Consider the following 17572-nt stretch of genomic DNA (forward strand, 5'->3'; position numbering starts at 1 on the left):
AAACCGGGAATGGGGGAGGAAATGGGGCAGCGGCGGCGGCAGTCTCTGGGTGGGGGTGCGGTGGTGGCAGTGGTAGGACTTAGGAGGACCCCAGTACAGGCAGGGGAGAGAAGCGGGTGGCGGCGACGGCCTCTGGCACCGCAAAAGCCGCCGCAGTTCATTGATTTAAAGCGCCCGCTTTAAATCAATGATCTGCAGCGGTGTCGCCAGGGGGGTGGAGATAAATAGCCGACAATTTATACCGGAATATCGGTATAAGCTGTCGGCTATCTGCCCTAACCTCCACAGAGTATCGGTATCGGCCCTAAAAAAACGATATAGGTCGATCCCTAGTTTCTATTGTAATGGAAGCCGAGATTGCAGTGGTAATAGATTCTTTCATAGATAAACTAAATAACTTTCCATCCTTAGCTCTGTATTTTTTTTAGTTTATGTTTTAGAATGGGTGGGATACAGAGTAAGCGACGAGGAGGCATAAGAAGTATGTGAAATTATTTTACTAAGTTGTCTTTGACGTTGTCTCATGTCCTTTCCACCATAGTAAGAAGACTCCTGTTATGTGAGGAGCTGGAGCGCTCATCGTGTGGCAGTGTGCTGTTCCATGGCTATTTACCTCCTCCAGGTAAGCAGATGTTCGTCTTGAACAGTGTTTACCAATCAGGGTGCCTCCAGCTGTTGTAAAACTATACCTCCCAACATGCCTGGACAGCCTTTGGGAGGGGTCTGAGAGCTGCTAGGAGGGATCTGATTTTGAGGTTGTGATGTCATCCTGTAGTTCACAGAAAGTCAGCTGACCTTGGACTGACCACTTCCTTTTACCCACTAAGCACTGTAATTTTGTGTGTCAGACTGGTGATCACATGACCCAGTTACAGTTATGAATAGCATGGATGCATCTATACTGGAATAAAACAGATGGTGCTGCTTTTCTAAGTAAGTCTGTAATGTGGACATAGCTGTATGCCCGTTTATTTATACCTTTTTTACCAGTTTGACATCTCTGGTCTTGAGAACAGTGGGGTCCACATTTTTACCAGGTCTTGAGAACAGTGGGGTCCACATTTTTACCAGGTCTTGAGAACAGTGGGGTCCACATTTTTACCAGGTCTTGAGAACAGTGGGGTCCACATTTTTACTAGACAGGTGGTGTCTAATGTATAATCTCTGTATAGAGAAGCTAATAGGAATTACTGATACTTCTGAGTTTACTTTATTCAGTTTCTCTCACATTTTCTACTCTGAGCATAATATACCATAGGCGTAAACTGAATAATAGATGAAAGCCATTGTCTTCCTCTGCAAAACACAGGCGACAGTTACACAGGCTTCTCATGTTCCTCTTGTGTCATAAGAGGAGAAACTTTTTGTAAAAGCATCTGGTGACAGGTGGCTTCTGCCTGTAAACTGACGGGCAGCTCGGCCCTCCTGATGATTCTGTAGTAGTAATTGACCATTTTTCCTGTTTATTTGTAGTTCCTCCTGGAGTTGTATGAATAATTTGATAACTGGGTAATTCCATCCTTCTTCACGATGCCCCTACAGCAGATTTTCCCAACCAGGGCACCTCCAGCTGTTGCAAAACTGCAACCCCTGGCATGCCCAGATAGCTGAAGACCCCTCCCCCCCCCCCCCCCAATTTATTCATCAATTTTCAGAAGGAATAACAGAGGGACCAATATTGTTAAATATCTTCATTAGCGTTATTACAGAAGGTATCAATGGTAAGGTATGTCTTTTTGCTGATGACACAAAGATATGTAACAGGGTTGACGTTCCTGGAGGGATCCGCCAAATGGAAAAGGATTTAGGCAAACTAGAAGAATGGTCAGAACTCTGGCAACTGAAATTTAATGTGGATAAGTGCAAGATAATGCACCTGGGGCGTAAAAACCCTCAGGCAGAATATAGATTATTTGACACAGCCCTGACCTCAGTATCTGAGGAAAGGGATTTAGGAGTAATTATTTAAACACTAGCAGAATGCTTGGATGTATAGGGAGAGGTATAAGCAGTAGAAAGAGAGAAGTGCTCATGCCGCTGTACAGAACACTGGTGAGACCTCAATTGGAGTATTGTGCGCAGTACTGGAGGCCGTATCTCCAGAAGGATATAGATACTCTAGAGAGAGAGAGTTCAAAGAAGAGCTACTAAACTACTACATGGATTGCAGGATAAAACTTACCAGGAAAGGTTAGGACCTTAACATGTATAGAAGAAAGAAGAGACAGAGGGGATATGATAGAGACTTTCTAACAGTACAGTGCAGTGTTCTTAGTAAAGAATCCACTATTTCTCTGTCCAACCTGTCAGACCTTCTAGGAAAGCACTCCTATTAATAAGGGGGTAACAATAGTACAGTTATTCATACTTTTCCAGGAGGAATTACAGACTGGCAAACAGTGATCTAAGATGCCCAAGAATTATTATATCATCCATTCAACTACTAAACCTACTTTGGATGGATCTTCATTATGTGGGCACTGTCAGACATAAAAACTTTTTATATGTTGTACATCTTGGCAAAACAATAGTTTTTCTAATATACTTTGTAAAAATAAATAAAGAAAACTGCCTTTGACAATCCCACCACTAGGGGTCCCCATACCTCCTGGGACACTGATGAGTCACACAGCAGTGAGGGTGTCCAAGAGTCATGGACAAGATGGCTGATTGACAAGGCTGCAGGAGAAACACAGCCTGTAGCAACACTGCTGTAACTCTGAGTTTTACCAATACTGTGTCTCCAGCTGTTGCAAAACTACAAGCATGCCTGGGAGTTGTAGCTTTTCAAAAGCTGTAGACACACAGCTGAAGGCAACATTTCTGTAAAAAGAGTTATCCAAACACTGAACCTCCAACTATTCCAAAGCTACAAGTCCAAGCACTACAGGACTGCCTGAGGATGACACACATGAATGGCCGGAAGATGTAAGGTATACACTCACCATGTTGCCATCCCCAATAATCATTGTGTGTGTGTGTACCGCATAAAACCAGAGAGGAAAGGGTTACAGAGCAGGGCTGCCAGGCTCCCAAGAGCAGGGAGTCATCAGAGTGAGTGAGTGAGTGAGTGAGGGAGGGGGAGGAGTCTTGACAGTGTAGGCAAGAGATGGACACGCCCCCTCCCTTTTTACAAGATGGAAAAGACAGTAGGCAGCTGTAATGTGCTATTTTTTAGTGAAATATCGGTGATAGAGACATTAAGATTACATGTTCAGGATGAGCTACTGAGTAACCTATAACAGTTGTTTTTTTTGTGGGATCTGACAGGTACGCTTTAAAGCGCTCTTCTCCGCTAGGAATTCCAAGCCAATTCTGTAAGGGGCTGACAGGATTTCACTTGTCTCAGAAGGTGTTGGCCAGACCGCACCGAGGAAGATTAAAGGAAAACTGTCAGCTTGCTCCGCCCCCCCACACTAACCAGCAGTACTGGCTGGTAGTGCGGGGGACACTGATCAATTTGATGCCTACCGTGACCGGATCCATCCTGCCATTGGGCCAAAATCTTCGTTTTTCTGTATAAGCTAATTAGGTGCTAACTGGCACAGGGGGGGTTACTGGCACTCAGACGTCAGCGCCGCTCGTCTGCAGCACAGCCAAGCTCATCAATATTCCTCCTCTCCCTCTTCTCCCCGCTCTGTAATGAAGAGGGAGTGAAGGAATATTGATGAGCTGGGTGTCGCTGCGGACGAGCGTCTCTGACATCAGAGTGCCAGTTAGCGCCTAATTAGCATATGCAGAAAAACAAAGATTTTGGCCGAATTGCGGGACAGATCGGGGCATGGTAGGCATCAAACTGATCAGCGTCCCCCGCACTACCAGCCAGTACCGCTGATTAGAGCGGGGGGAGCAAGCTGACAGTTTTCCTTTTAAATGGGCACTCTCATTACAACTAATTTTTGCTATTGCACTCCTTATGGTAAATAAAAAATATTTCTAATATACTTAGAAAAAAAAAAAAAAAAATTTAAAGCTATGTTTTATTTGTGCTTAAAAAAGCTCAAGAGCACATTTCCCCCCATCTCCTACACAGACTTTGGACCAAAGTCCAAACACAGGAAGTGCAGACTGGAGTGCTGAGGGGGGTGTGTCCAACCAACAGCATATGGCAGTAAAGTATGAGAGGAGGTATGATTGGATGAGGCTGGACACCCCCCCCCCCCTCAGCACTCCAGGCTGCACTTCCTGTGTTTGGGTTTCGGTCCAAAGTCTGTGTATAAGATGGGGGAAAATGTGCTCTTGAGCTTTTTTAAGCACAAATAAAACATAGAAAACTTCATTTTTTTAAAGAAAGTATATTAGAAATATTTACCATAAGGAGTACAATAGCAAATTAGTTTTAATGAGAGTGACCATTTAAGTGCCTGAATCCCCATACAGGAGAACTGAAAAGGGTGGGTGTACCACAGAATGGGGGATACAGTTTAGTTACCTGTCATGTCCAGGGCTACATGCAGCAGACAGAAACAACGCCTCTTCAATACAGCACAGTGCTGGGACTTCTCCGGTAGATTCCGCCAGAAGAATGGACTTGTTCAATCTTCTGGCAGAAATCAGAACTACCGCTACAGGACTACCAACCTGTGTACTGATCAACAGAATCCCATTGAGATCAATGTAAATCTGCTGCAAGCGGAATCCGCACAGCACTTTCTTCCATAAATTCCATAGTGTGAACAGGCCCAAACCCTTTTGCTGTAAGGCACTTGGCACATTGTGAAATTGCCACTCGGCGCTTTACAGTCATGGGCGCAATTTTGTAGCAGAGAATAACCTTTTATATGAGAGGGGGTGATACCAAGATGAAAAGTTCATGTATCCGACCCTGGGGAAGAAGCCATACAGCGGGATTGATGACAGGAGCGGCTGTGAATAGTAAGAGGTATAATCATAGGGAGAAAAGTTCCCGTATCCCCAGCTGACCTTTACCCCCTGCATGTAAAGGGGGACGGCTGTGGGGGGAGGCTGTATGGGGGGAATAAAGACAATAACAGGCTGTGATAGGTAGGAATCATGAAGAAAAGGTTCTGTATCCTCTGTACGGGGAGTTGTAGTTTTGCAACAGCTGGAGATCCACCATTTGAAGACCACTGCAGTAGGAGAATGTTTGGAGGCTTTATAGTGACAGTGTAATGTTATGTCTGTTTCTCCAGCTATTCCCAGCAGGAAGTTGACCTGCGGAGCTTCTTCATCTACAGAGTGTAAGGTGACCCCAAGGCCATGTGAGGTATTGACCCAGGGGGGCGCTGCACAGCCGACACTCGCTGAAGTAGAAGGAATTGTGAAACTTGGTAAGGACTTATCATTTCTTATTGTTTATCACTGTTTCATGCTGTCTATGTTACAAGTGAAGCTATACTAGGGCTACAAAGTCATATTGGACATGCAGTGATACACCTATGGCAGTGTTTTCCAACCATTGTGCCTCCAGCTGTTGCAAAACTACATCTCCCAGCATGCCCGGACAGCCTATGGCTGTCCGGGCATGCTGGGAGATGTAGTCTTGCAACAGCTGGAGGCATCCTGGTTGGGAAACCCACTGTCAGGTCCTAGAAACATGTGAAAAGTTTTGATCCGTCAAGGTCTGAGTGTTTAGACTAGGGATCGACCGATTATCGGTATGGCCGATATTATCGTCCGATAATTACGATTTTGGCCATTATCGGTATCGGCAATTACCTTGCCGATAATGCCCCGGCCCCACCGCACTGCTACTTCTTGCTCCTGCTGCATCCTGCGTTGCGCTGTGCGCAGTGACGTGACGTGCGCGATGTGACGTCACCGTCAGTGCGCACAGTGACAGCTCAGGAGGACGCCACCGGAGCCAGATGTGGAGTGGACTCCGGGGACAGGTAATTATAAAACCGGGGATGGGGGAGGCAATAGGGCCGGTGCGGGTCGGGGGGTCGGTTGCGGTGCGGTGTGGCGGTGGAGGGAGCGGTGGCGGTGATAGGTCTCAGGACCCCTGGACAGGCAGGGGGAGAGAAGCGGGTGGCGGCGGCGGCCTATGGCACCGCAAAAGCCACTGCAGTGAATTGATTTAAAGCGCCTGCTTTAAATCAATGATCTGCAGCGGTGTCGCGGGGGGATAAATAGCCGATAACTTATACCGATATTCCGGTATAAGTTATCGGCTATCGGCCCTAACCTCCACAGATTATCGGTATCGGCCCTAAAAAAACGATATCGGTCGATCCCTAGTTTAGACCCGTTGCTAGAATGAGTGGGGAGAGAAGCGCATGGATGAGCAGTCCTCTCCTCGCTCTCTGCTTAGCGCACTCTTCTCCTTGCTAATTGTAGATGTAGTTTTGCAACAGCTGGAGGCACCCTGGTTGGGAAACCCGCTGTCAGGTCCTAGAGGCATGTCAAAAGTTTTGATCCGTCAGGGTCTGAGTGTTTAGCCCACTCTTCTCCTTGATCGTTCCTGCGGTCAGTGTCTGATCAAAAATGTTGCTACAAAATCTCACAAGTTTTTTTAAAACAGTTCTCTTTCAGTACAGTACCGTACTCAGCTATATCATGTTAATGCGAATGGGTATGAGCGGCTGTGCCAGACACTGTCCATAGACAAGTTTGGTGTGGCGTTGTGTTTTTGGAAAAAGGGGGCAAAAAAGATTCTCTTTCTTAAAGAGTACATTTCATAATCTTGTAAAATGTTATAATCCTCCCAGGTCGCTGCCCACATCATACTAAACCACCCCCTGCCTTTATTGTACTATGTTTTTTAAGTTTTCTACCTTGATATTGCTCTGTATTTTCTGCTCAGTCAGATTCACAGACTGGGAAGGGGCGTTCCCCGGCAGGCGTGACATCATCTGAAGCCATACAGGGGAGATCTTCCTCCCTCACTCCGCTACACACAGCCCAGGGCAGTTCAGTGTGAGATGAGCTATGATTTGATAAGGCTGCACTCACTCCCCTTAGCATTTCCTGATTTTTAAGCTTCTGGCAAGCCAGCAGGAGTCCAAAGTCTGGGCAAAAGATGGGGGGGAGGGGGGATGTGCTCTGGATAAGTAGGGAGACACCTAGTGGTTGATTTTTTTTTTTTTTTTTTTAAACACAAATAAAACTTAGAAAACCTTTTTTTTTTTTTTTTAACAAAGTACATTAGGAATATTTTTTATTTACCACAAGGAGTGCAATAGCACACATTAGTTTTAATGAGAGTGCCCATTTAATTCTGGGCACTGTGTAGGAGGGTCAAGAAGGGCTGTAGTAAAATGGCTCTTATTCAGGTGCAACCTGGCGTTAACTTTCACTCTAAAGGGGGTGTGAATCTAAGGGCCCATTCACACTATGTATTTTCCAACCGGAATTCCACCAGGAAAATAGTGTGCAACAGCCCCCCATTGTTCTGTGTGAGATAAAGCTGCACCATTCAGACATGTTCATTTTTTTTGCTGAATCGATAGACACAGAAACATAGAATGCATCTGCAGATAAGAACTATTTGGCCCTTTTAGTCTGCCTAATATTCATCATACTACCAATAGTCCCTGGCCCTATCTTATATGAAGGATAGCCTTATATCTCTCTATCTTATATGAAGGATAGCCTTATGCCTATCCCTATCTTATATGAAGGATAGCCTTATGTCTATCCCCTATTTTATGTAAAGGATGGCCTTATGCTTGTCCCTATCTTATATGAAGGATAGCCTTATGTCTATCCCTATCGTATATGACGGATAGCCTTATGCCTATCTCTATCTTATATGAAGTATAGACTTATGCCTATCCCGATCTTATATGAAGGATAGCCTTATACCTGTCCCTATCTTATATGAAGGATAGCCTTATACCAGTCCCTATCTTATATGAAGGATAGCCTTATGCTTATCTGTATCTTATATGAAGGATAGCCTTATGTCTATCCCTATCGTATATGAAGGATAGCCTTATGCCTATCTCTATCTTATATGAAGTATAGACTTATGCCTATCCCTATCTTATATGAAGGATAGCCTTATGCCTATCCCTATCTTATATGAAGGATAGCCTTATGCCTATCCCTATCTTATATGAAGGATAGCCTTATACCTATCCCTATCTTATATGAAGGATAGCCTTATACATATCCCTATCTTATATGAAGGATAGCCTTATGCCTATCCCTATCTTATATGAAGGATAGCCTTATCCCTATCTCTATCTTATATGAAGGATAGCCTTATGCCTATCCCTATCTTATATGAAGGATAGCCTTATGCCTATCTCTATCTTATATGAAGATTAGCCTTATACCTATCCCTATCTTATATGAAGGATAGCCTTATACCTATTCTTATCTTATATGAAGGATAGCCTTATACCTATCCCTATCTTATATGAAGGATTGCCTTATACCTATCCCTATCTTATATGAAGGATAGCCTTATACATATCCCTATCTTATATGAAGGATAGCCTTATACCTATCCCTGTCTTATATGAAGGATAGCTTTATACCTATCCCTATCTTATATGAAGGATAGCCTTATACCTATCCCTATCTTATATGAAGGATAGCCTTATACAGTATATCAACTTCTTTTAACTGGCTATAGGGGAAAAAAAATTGACATCTGAATTTTCACAAATAATCACATGACTTTGCTTGAAAAACTTTAAACAAAAAAGTTGCCCGTCTGTGAGGGGAGGCACTGGTTCTCATAGAGGAGATCCAGATGAGCCAATCTAACAAGCAATGCTCTATGGGGGAAAATGTATGTAAATTGTCTCTGTTCCAGAAGGAGCCCTGTCTCAAGTTCCACCAATATAAACCACAACACCACAGGAAGGACGGATCTACGCAGCACATTATTTAGTGGTTTGTGTTCATTCCGGTGGAGTTTGGCTGCAGCTGTTTTCCTCTAACACTCATAGTGCACACAGGTCATACATGGTGTTGTGCCTTAGGGATAACCATATCAGTTGAGCGGCACCTATACCTTCCCTCGCTTGTGACCATTGGGCATACTACACATATGCTCTCTCCTTTTTATTAGGGCCCTCATAGTAGATAGGATTCACACCACAGCTTCTTCTCTTTTTCAGGAAGTATGCTTTAGTGTAACTTCATTCATAGACATATCAAAAGTGATAAAAACATGCAATTCACCCAAGGTGCACCAACTAGACGCGCTTGACACTCTTCGTTACACCGGATTATTTCCGCCCATTTCCGGGCATCCTGCAGCTGAGGTTCCTTCCTCTCATGAAGGACGACGCTTGTAAGTGTTCGACGCAAGATCTACTGCTGTGTCCTCCGTGAGAGAAAGGAACCTCGGCTGCAGGATGCCCGGAAATGTGCGGAAATAATCCGGCATAACGAGGAGTGTCAAGCGCGTCTAGTTGGTGCACCTTGGGTGAATTGTATGTTTTTAGCACTTTTGATATGTCTATGAATGAAGTTACACTAAAGCATACTTATCGAAAAAAGAGAAGCTACTCTGTGGTGTGAATTCTATCTACTAGGAGTATACCGCGTGGAGAAAAAGCCTCCATATGACCCGCATCACAGAATCCAGGTGTGAATAGGTTTCTAGTTCGCTTGAATTGGACATTTTTTATTAGTGCCACCTATAGGTAGCTGCCTTAAAAGTCAATGTCTGAACCAAGATCCTTCAAACATATTTTTCTGGAGGCCCAACTTTGTGCTCTTTAAAGGACAACTGCAGCGAAAAACACTTTGCCCCTATCCACAGGATAGAGGATAAGTGTTTGATCGTGGGGGGGGGGGGGGGGGGATCCGACCGCTGGGACCCCCCACGATCTCCAGAATGGGCGCCAGCTAAAGCGCATAGCGTCAAGCTCACTGAGCTCGACTGACACGCCCCCTCCATACAGCTCTATGGGAGAGGTGGAGATGCACAAATGCTGCATCCCATCTTCTCCCATAGAGATGCATAGAGGAGGCGTATCGCAGCGGCCGACACGCCTCCTGCACAGCAGAGCCGGGGCCCGATGCAGGAGATTGTGCGCGGGATAAGTGTATTTCAGTGAAGATTTCCTTTAAACAGTTAACAAGGAAATAGACGCCCACTAATCTTTCTTTTTTCTTAAGGCCAGAAGGGTTGAGGATCGATGACCCACCTTTGTGAAAGCTCAAGGGGAGGCTTCCAAAGGAACTGCCTCACCAGTGTGCCCCTAGAGTGTTTTCAGACCAGTGCGCCTCCAGCTGTTACAAAACCACAACTCCTAGCATGCCTGGACAACCTAAAGCCATCCGGGCATGCTGGGAGTTTTAATTTTCTGACAGCAAAGCAGTGACCAAGAGGCTGTAAACCAAGGTTGGCCACCGCAGACTTAAAGCAAGGAGGGTGCGGAACTTGATGAACACGCGCACTCACACACACCATCGCTAGAACAGCTGTCATTCTTGCGCCTTGTCAGTACAAGGTGCTGGTTGGCTAGAGAAATTTCTCTAGGACAGTATTTCCCAACCAGGGTGCCTCCAGCTGTTGCGAAACTACAACTTCCAGCATGCCCGGATAGCCGAATGCAGTCTTGGCATGCTGGGAGTTGTAGTTTTGCAACCGCTGGAGGCACCCTGGTTGGGAAAAACTGCTCTAGGACAACATTGATAAAATCTAGTATGTCTGAAGTCTCACAGGCAGAGATTCCATGTGCAGTGGGCAATGACGCTAGGAATCGGCGATATGATCGTGCGGACATGCACCGTCCCCATTGACAGCAATGCAGGAATTGCACCGATCTAATAAACATTTTCATTCTTTGGGGGCAGAATCCGTAATTTCCGTGTCAAAACCTTCAATTCAAAACAATGAAAGGCTACTCATGGGGAAAATTCAGTAGTGTGCATGGGCCTAGTGGACCATGTCTTTGATATACCATCACCAAATTATGCAAAAAAATAAATAAATAAATAACATGAATAATCCAGATTTCCTCACTTTCTATCTCTTTTAAAGGGGTACTACACTGGAAAACATTTTTCTCAGTTGGCTCTATTGGGGGACACAGAGACCGTGGGTATATCTTGCTGTCACTAGGAGGCTGACACTAGGCATACAAAAAGTCGGCCCCTCCTGGCAGGATATACCCCGCCTACTGACTCTGAGCTAATCAGTTTTAGCTTAGTGTCAGTGGGAGGCAGACACAGGTCTGGAGTTCTCCAGACCTGGTCTTCTTTTTTATTTTCTAGCTAGGGCCTGTAGTTAGGTTTTTCTTTCCTTTTCTGTTTTTTAGGTGGGGGTTCAGGTGCATGGCGCTACCTGTTCCCCCATATGCGGCTAAGGGGCACTGGGCATAGAGTATTCACCGTTAACCCCTTCCTGCCAGCGCTTGGGGTTGCACCTTGGGTCCAGGTCCCCCTATCTTCCCTACTCGTCCCGCTGTCTCAGCCTGATATGACTCAGGTGACCATAGCTGGCTGAAGACATCTTAGGTGAGTGTGGCTGTATGCAGGGTGAGTATATTCCTCAATCCCCCATTCTCCCCCTCCCTCATTTTCTCTATCTTTTTCTGGGCATTTGGGGGACTTTATTTCTGGGGCTTGGGGCTGGGAATAGTGATTCACTATCAGCACTGTCGGGGCTCTGGGATCGCGCAGCTTTCCTCCCCTTCCCACTCCCCAGCACTGCTTACTACTCGCAGCAGCCTGTACTCTTCTTTCTTCAGCACGCGACCGCAGTCCCTGTCAGCAGGGATGCGATCGCGCAGCCGGCCGCACTTTACTTTAACTTCGCGAGCAGTGCGCAGGGTGTCGGGGGTGAAATTACTTGACGCTCTAATGCTGAATTTGACGCCTTGCTAGACACATCTTGGAAGCATCCGGATAGACTGTTTCAGGGGACCAAGAAGATACAAGCTCAGTTTCCCTTCCTTCAGGATCTGATTTCCAAGTGGTCGACGCCACCGGCAGTTGATCCTCCGGTTTCACATCTGTCCAAGTTGACTACTCTGCCTCTGGCGGATGCAGCATTCTTTAAGGATCGGGTGGACAAGAAGATCAAGAACTTGGCAAAGTTTGCCTTTGAAGTGGCAGGTTTGTCCTTGTTACCTACCTTCGCTTCTGCCTGGGTATCCAAGGCCATCTTGGTTTGGGCTTCTCAGCTTCGCCAAGCATCCTGTGTGGCGCTCCTCGGGAGGACTTGGCGGATCTCGCTCGTCAACGCTTTCAGGCTGGGGACTTCCTCTGTTCGGCTGCTTTGTAGTCCGCACGATGTACAGCCTTTGCCTCAGGTAATTTGGTTGTGATTTGTCGCTCCATGTGGCTGAAGGCGTGGGATGCAGACGCTGCTTCAAAGAAATCTCTCACTGAGTTGCCCTCCTCAGGTTCACGGCTTTTTGTGAAACGACTGGATGAGATCATATCCGAAGCTACTGGAGGTAAAAGCTCTCTGCTGCCGCAGAACAAACCCTGCCATTCTGATCCCCCTTCGGAAGACTGCTTCCTTTTGGTCCTTTGCATCGGGTTGTCCTTCCAAGCAGGCGCCCCAAAGCCCCTTCTTTCAAGGCAGGTCCTTCCTGGAGGCAAGACAACTGTGCTGGCTGTTTCTCAGCCAAGTCCGGTAACCGTAAGCCTTCCTCTTCCTGAAGGGACGCCCCCACCCGTATCCTCTTCTCGGGTGGAAGGACGTCTGTCTCTTTTCCGGAACATTTGGCTAGCGCAGGTTCAGGATTCCTTGGTTCTGAACATCATATCTGATGGTTACCGGATAGAGTTTGCTTCTTTTCCCCGGGACCGGTAATTCCGATCCCGTCCTTCTCGTTCCCCTTCTTTGGCGGCTGCCTTTCAGATCTCTTTGAGTACCCTCCTTGCTCAGTGGGTGATTGTTCCTGTTCCTCCAGGGGAACGTTTTTTGGGGTTCTACTCAAATCTGTTTGTAGTCCCCGAGAAAGGGTGCTCTGCTCGCCCCATTCTGGACCTCAAGTTGCTCAACCGCCACTTGCGGCTATGCCACTTTCGCTCAGTGGTTGCGTCCATGGATCAAGAGCAGTTTCTTTCCTTAGTAGATATCCGGGAAGCCTATTTGCAAATTCCCATTTTTCACGGCCATCAGCGTTTCCTCCGCTTTGCTGTTCCGGCGGGTCATTTCCAGTTCCAGTCCTGCCTCTCAATACAAGTCTATGAGAGGGGGCGTGACGGCCATCACGCCCCCTCCCATAGACTTGCATTAAGGGGGCGGGCTGTGACATCACGAGGGGCGGAGCCATGACATCATGATGCTCCGGCCCCTGTATCGCTGGTCATTACTCACGGAGCGAGTCTGCTCTGTGCAGTAATGATAGCGGGGGTGCCGCAGCCAAGATCCCGGGGGTCCCCAGCAGCGGGACCCCGGCGATCTGACATCTTATCCCCTATCCTTAGGATAGGGGCAGAGTACCCCTTTAACCTCCATTAGGCGGGTCTCTTAGCTGGCGGCTCTCTCTTGTCGCTCTCCCTTCTTGGTCCTTCACCAGGACAAGGGGTTGTTTTTCTGGTCTCCTCCTTTCACGTGAACAAGGAGATAGTTCTTCCTTCCTTCCGTCCGGATCCATCCAGTGCCAAGGAGCATTCCTTCCATTGTCTGGATGTGGTTCGCGCTGTTCCGATCTATCTTTCTGTCATCTTCTCTTTCCGGCAGGGTGACTTTCTCTGTGATTCCGGAGGGTCTTCCGGCTTCGCTGGTGGATCCATTCCGCCATCTTGGAATTGTGACGTCATAAGGGGACGTTCCCACCCTTTCGGGTGACTGAGCATTCCACGCGTTCCGTTGGGGCTTCTTGGGCGCTATGCAATAGGCCTTCGGCCTTGCAGATTTGCCAGGCGGCCACTTGGTCGTCTTTTCACACCTTCACCAGATTCTACCCCAGATTCTGCACACTTCTGCGTCCGCTGATGCCAATTTGGGATCACAAGGTGTTGCTGGCGGCAGTGGCTCAGTCTTCTGCCTGATTCTGTTTTGGGTATTTTTCCCACCCTGGGGACTGCTCTGGTACGTCTCACGGTCTCTGTGTCCCCCAATGGAGCTGACCCAGAAAAGATGATTTTTTTATGCTTACTGTAAAATCTATTATCATTGGGGGACACAGCACCCACCCTTTTGTTTTGGTTACTATGGTTTGGTTTTCTGTCCGAGGGATAGCGTTCGGTTATTTTTTGTCTGGTTCCCTCGGACGCCTGCTGGTTTTTTTCTCTGTCGGTCCTCTCCTACTGCTTTAGGACTAAACTGATTAGCTCAGAGTCAGTAGGCAGGGTATATTCTGCCAGGAGGGGACAACTTCTTTTTGTATGCCTAGTGTCAGCCTCCTAGTGGCAGCAAGATATACCTATGGTCTCTGTGTCCCCCCCAATGGATCCTCCGAGAGATTTTTCGTTAAGCATACAAAATCTACTTTTTTAAATCAACTGGTACCAGAAAGTTAAACAGATTTGTAAATTAGTTTTATTTGTCTTCAACACCGGCGCTTATGGATTTTTTTTTTATTGTAGCTGCTAAGGTTCAACCCTAGATGGCTCTCTGATATGCCATCAAATTAATTTGGAAACTAAATATAGATTAAGGGGTTGTGAGCACTTCTTGGTGAGTATGAATGAAATGTATATTCTGGTGAGGATGTAAAAGCCTGTATTAGACGGCTGATTGAGTCCTGATTGTTCTGTATAGTTGTATCCACTCGTGCAGGTAATGGCTGAATGTGGATAATGGGCGATATTTTAAACCTTGTATCCTCTGTATGGGTACCGGCTTTGTTACAATGTTCCAGACCTGCCGGCGGCATCTACTACCAGCGTGCGCGGGTGTGAGATAGGGAAAAAACCGGGATGAGGCCTTTCGGCAATGTAGGTGACGTCTCTCCAGGTACCTGCGAGTGTCAGAGGGTCTGACGCGTTTCGGAAGTGACGACTTCCTTTCTCAAAGACCTGGTCTATTTAAAAAGAAAATAATCTTACTCTTTCCAGTACTGTCTAATCACAGTGCTCTCTGCTGACACCTCTGTCCATGTCAGGAACTGTCCAGAGCAGGAGAGGTTTGCTATGGGGATTTGCTTGTACTCTGGACAGTTCCTGACATGGACAGAGGTGTCAGCAGAGAGCACTGTGGTCAGACAGAAAGGAAATTAAAAAAGAAAAGAACTCCCTGTGGATCATAACAGCAGCTAAGTACTGAAAGGATTAAGATTTTTAAATAGAAGTAATTTACAAATCTGATTCACTTTCGGGCACCAGTTGATTTAAAAAATAAATACACACATATATATATATATATATATATATGTATATGTGTGTGTGTGTGTGTGTTTTCCAGTGGAGAACCCCTTTAAAACAGTGTTTCCCAACCAGGGTCCCTCCAGCTGTTACAAAAGGCTGTCCGGGCATGCTGGGAGTTGTAGTTTAGTATCAGCTAGGGCAGCCTGGTTGGGAAACACTACTTTAAAATCAGTGCTATTCCCCTAAACCAGGGTGCCTCCAGCTGTTGCAAAACTACAACTCCCAGCATGCCCAGACAGCCACAGGCTGTCTGTGCAGGCTGGAAGTTGTAGTTTTGCAACAGCTGGAGGCACCCTGGTTGGGAAACGGTGCCCTAAACCAAAGAGGTTGCCGCTGCCCAATATAGTTTTAAGTCGTCTTCATCTTTCCTAGAAATGCGCACCGCACGTCTTCATTTTCCTCCCCGTCCTGTAATACCCGATGGTTTGATTTACCCGGAATACAGATCATTACAATGAGCGCAATGTCTTCCTTGCCCCCGCTGGGGGATTTAAAGAGAACATATGTACGGCGGGGGCCAATGAAGCATTTGTATACACAGCACAAGCCTCCAGTTATGTTGTCTATGTCATCAGACGTTTTACTTCCAGGGGAGAAGTCAGTGCTCGCTCCATGAGGCGGCTCCCTGCCTCCCAATTCTGCACATTACACTTGTGACTTGTAATAACAATTCTTTCTAGCAAAAATGCTGGCAGCCAAAAGGGGGAAAGGGTGGGGGGGGGGGGTGCAGCCTAATATAGAGATCACGTCCCCCATGACATTTGAGCACCGCAGTCACCACTACCGACAGATTTCGCTTTTTTTTTTTTTATTATTCTTTTTTAAAGTGCACTTAGAGTAGAGGATAAATGCAGAAGCAATGTTTGTAAGAGCCGCACTTGTAGACATTGGCGTGTTTGAGCAAAACTCCGGTTATTAAGTATGGCTGGCAGCTTCTACTTAAGAGACTTATGATTTAGTGAGAGTGTCACTTTCAATAGCCCCATTTCACCGGAGGATGGTCTCATGAGTTCAGATTTGAGAAGCAGTGATGGATCAGTGATGGTGATGCAATTACGGGACTTGCCAGCCGCGTACCTGACCTGTAGATAAATGTAGGCAGCGTGCACGCTTTTTCTCTCCCGTTCCCCTCCCCTCCCCCAACTCGCTCTGCACCAAGGTTGCATTTATTCCACAAAGAACTGCGTCCACCAATCTTATTTGGGAAGACAATTTCTTATGTATAGGGGGGGGGGGGGATCAAAATGGCAACAGCACAAACAATCTTTAACTTTACTTTATGCACAGGAGAGAGGTGGGGGCAGAGATGTAGATTACAAATTGTGTGGATCGTGATGAAGAGGCTGGAGATAATATTGGTGCTTATTTTCACTTATTTTTCTGTGGGTTGGCTAGTGAAATACTGTCATGGCATGTATATTTGGGAAAATAAATAACTATTACTAATATGAAATATAGTTACTATATATATATATATATATATATATATATATATATATATATATATATATATATATATATATAAAAAAACCAGATACAGGCGCAGCACTCCAACAAAATAAGTGATTTAATATCTCATGTCAGCATTACAACGTTTCAGCTCCTCCTGGAGCCTTTTTCAAGCATTATATACACACACACATACAGTCATGGCCGTAAATGTTGGCACCCCTGAAATATTTCTAGAAAATGAAGTATTTCTCACAGAAAAGGATTGCAGTGTTGCGTTTTGCTATGCACATTTTTATTCCCTTTGTGTGTATTGGACCTAAACCAAAAAGGGAGATGATAAAAGCAAATTGGACATAATGTCACCAAACTCTAAAAATGGGCTGGACCAAATTATTGGCACCCTTAACTAAATATTTGGTTGAACATCCTTTGGAAAAAATTACTGAAATCAGTCACTCCCTATAACCATCAATAAGCTTCTTACACCTCTCAGCCGGAATGTTGGATCACTCTTCCTTTACAAACTGCTCCAGGTCTCTCTTATTGGAAGGCGCCTTTTCCCAACAGCAATTTTAAGATCTCTCCACAGGTGTTCAATAAGATTTAGATCTGTACTCATTGCTGCCACTTCAGAACTCTCCAGTGCTTTGTTGCCATCCATGTCTGGGTGTTTTTATATGTATGTTTAGGGTCATTGTCCTGCTGGAAGACCCAAGATCTTGGACGCAAACCCAGCTTTCTGACACTGGGCTTGTACAGTGGGACCCAAAATCCATTGGTAATCCTCAGATTTCATGATGCCTTGGACACATTCAAGGCACCCAGTGCCAGAGGCAGCAAAACAACCCCAAAACATCATTGAACCTCCACCATATTTCACTGTAGGTACTGTGTTCTTTTCTTTGTAGGCCTCATTCCGTTT

The 17572-nt window shown here is 46.0% G+C and overlaps 1 protein-coding gene across 1 annotated transcript in view; it reads left to right on the forward strand.

Moving 5' to 3' along the window:
* KCTD3 (potassium channel tetramerization domain containing 3) overlaps positions 1 to 17572 on the forward strand; it is a 103307-nt gene that overhangs the window by 35162 nt on the left and 50573 nt on the right. The window contains exons 6-7 of the mRNA XM_056568339.1: positions 542 to 622; positions 5154 to 5291. Of these exons, the coding sequence (XP_056424314.1) occupies positions 542 to 622; positions 5154 to 5291 (219 nt within the window). The remainder of the gene's footprint in view (positions 1 to 541; positions 623 to 5153; positions 5292 to 17572) is intronic.

The sequence above is a fragment of the Hyla sarda genome, chromosome 3, assembly GCF_029499605.1.
Source record: "Hyla sarda isolate aHylSar1 chromosome 3, aHylSar1.hap1, whole genome shotgun sequence".
Lineage (NCBI taxonomy): Eukaryota > Metazoa > Chordata > Amphibia > Anura > Hylidae > Hyla > Hyla sarda.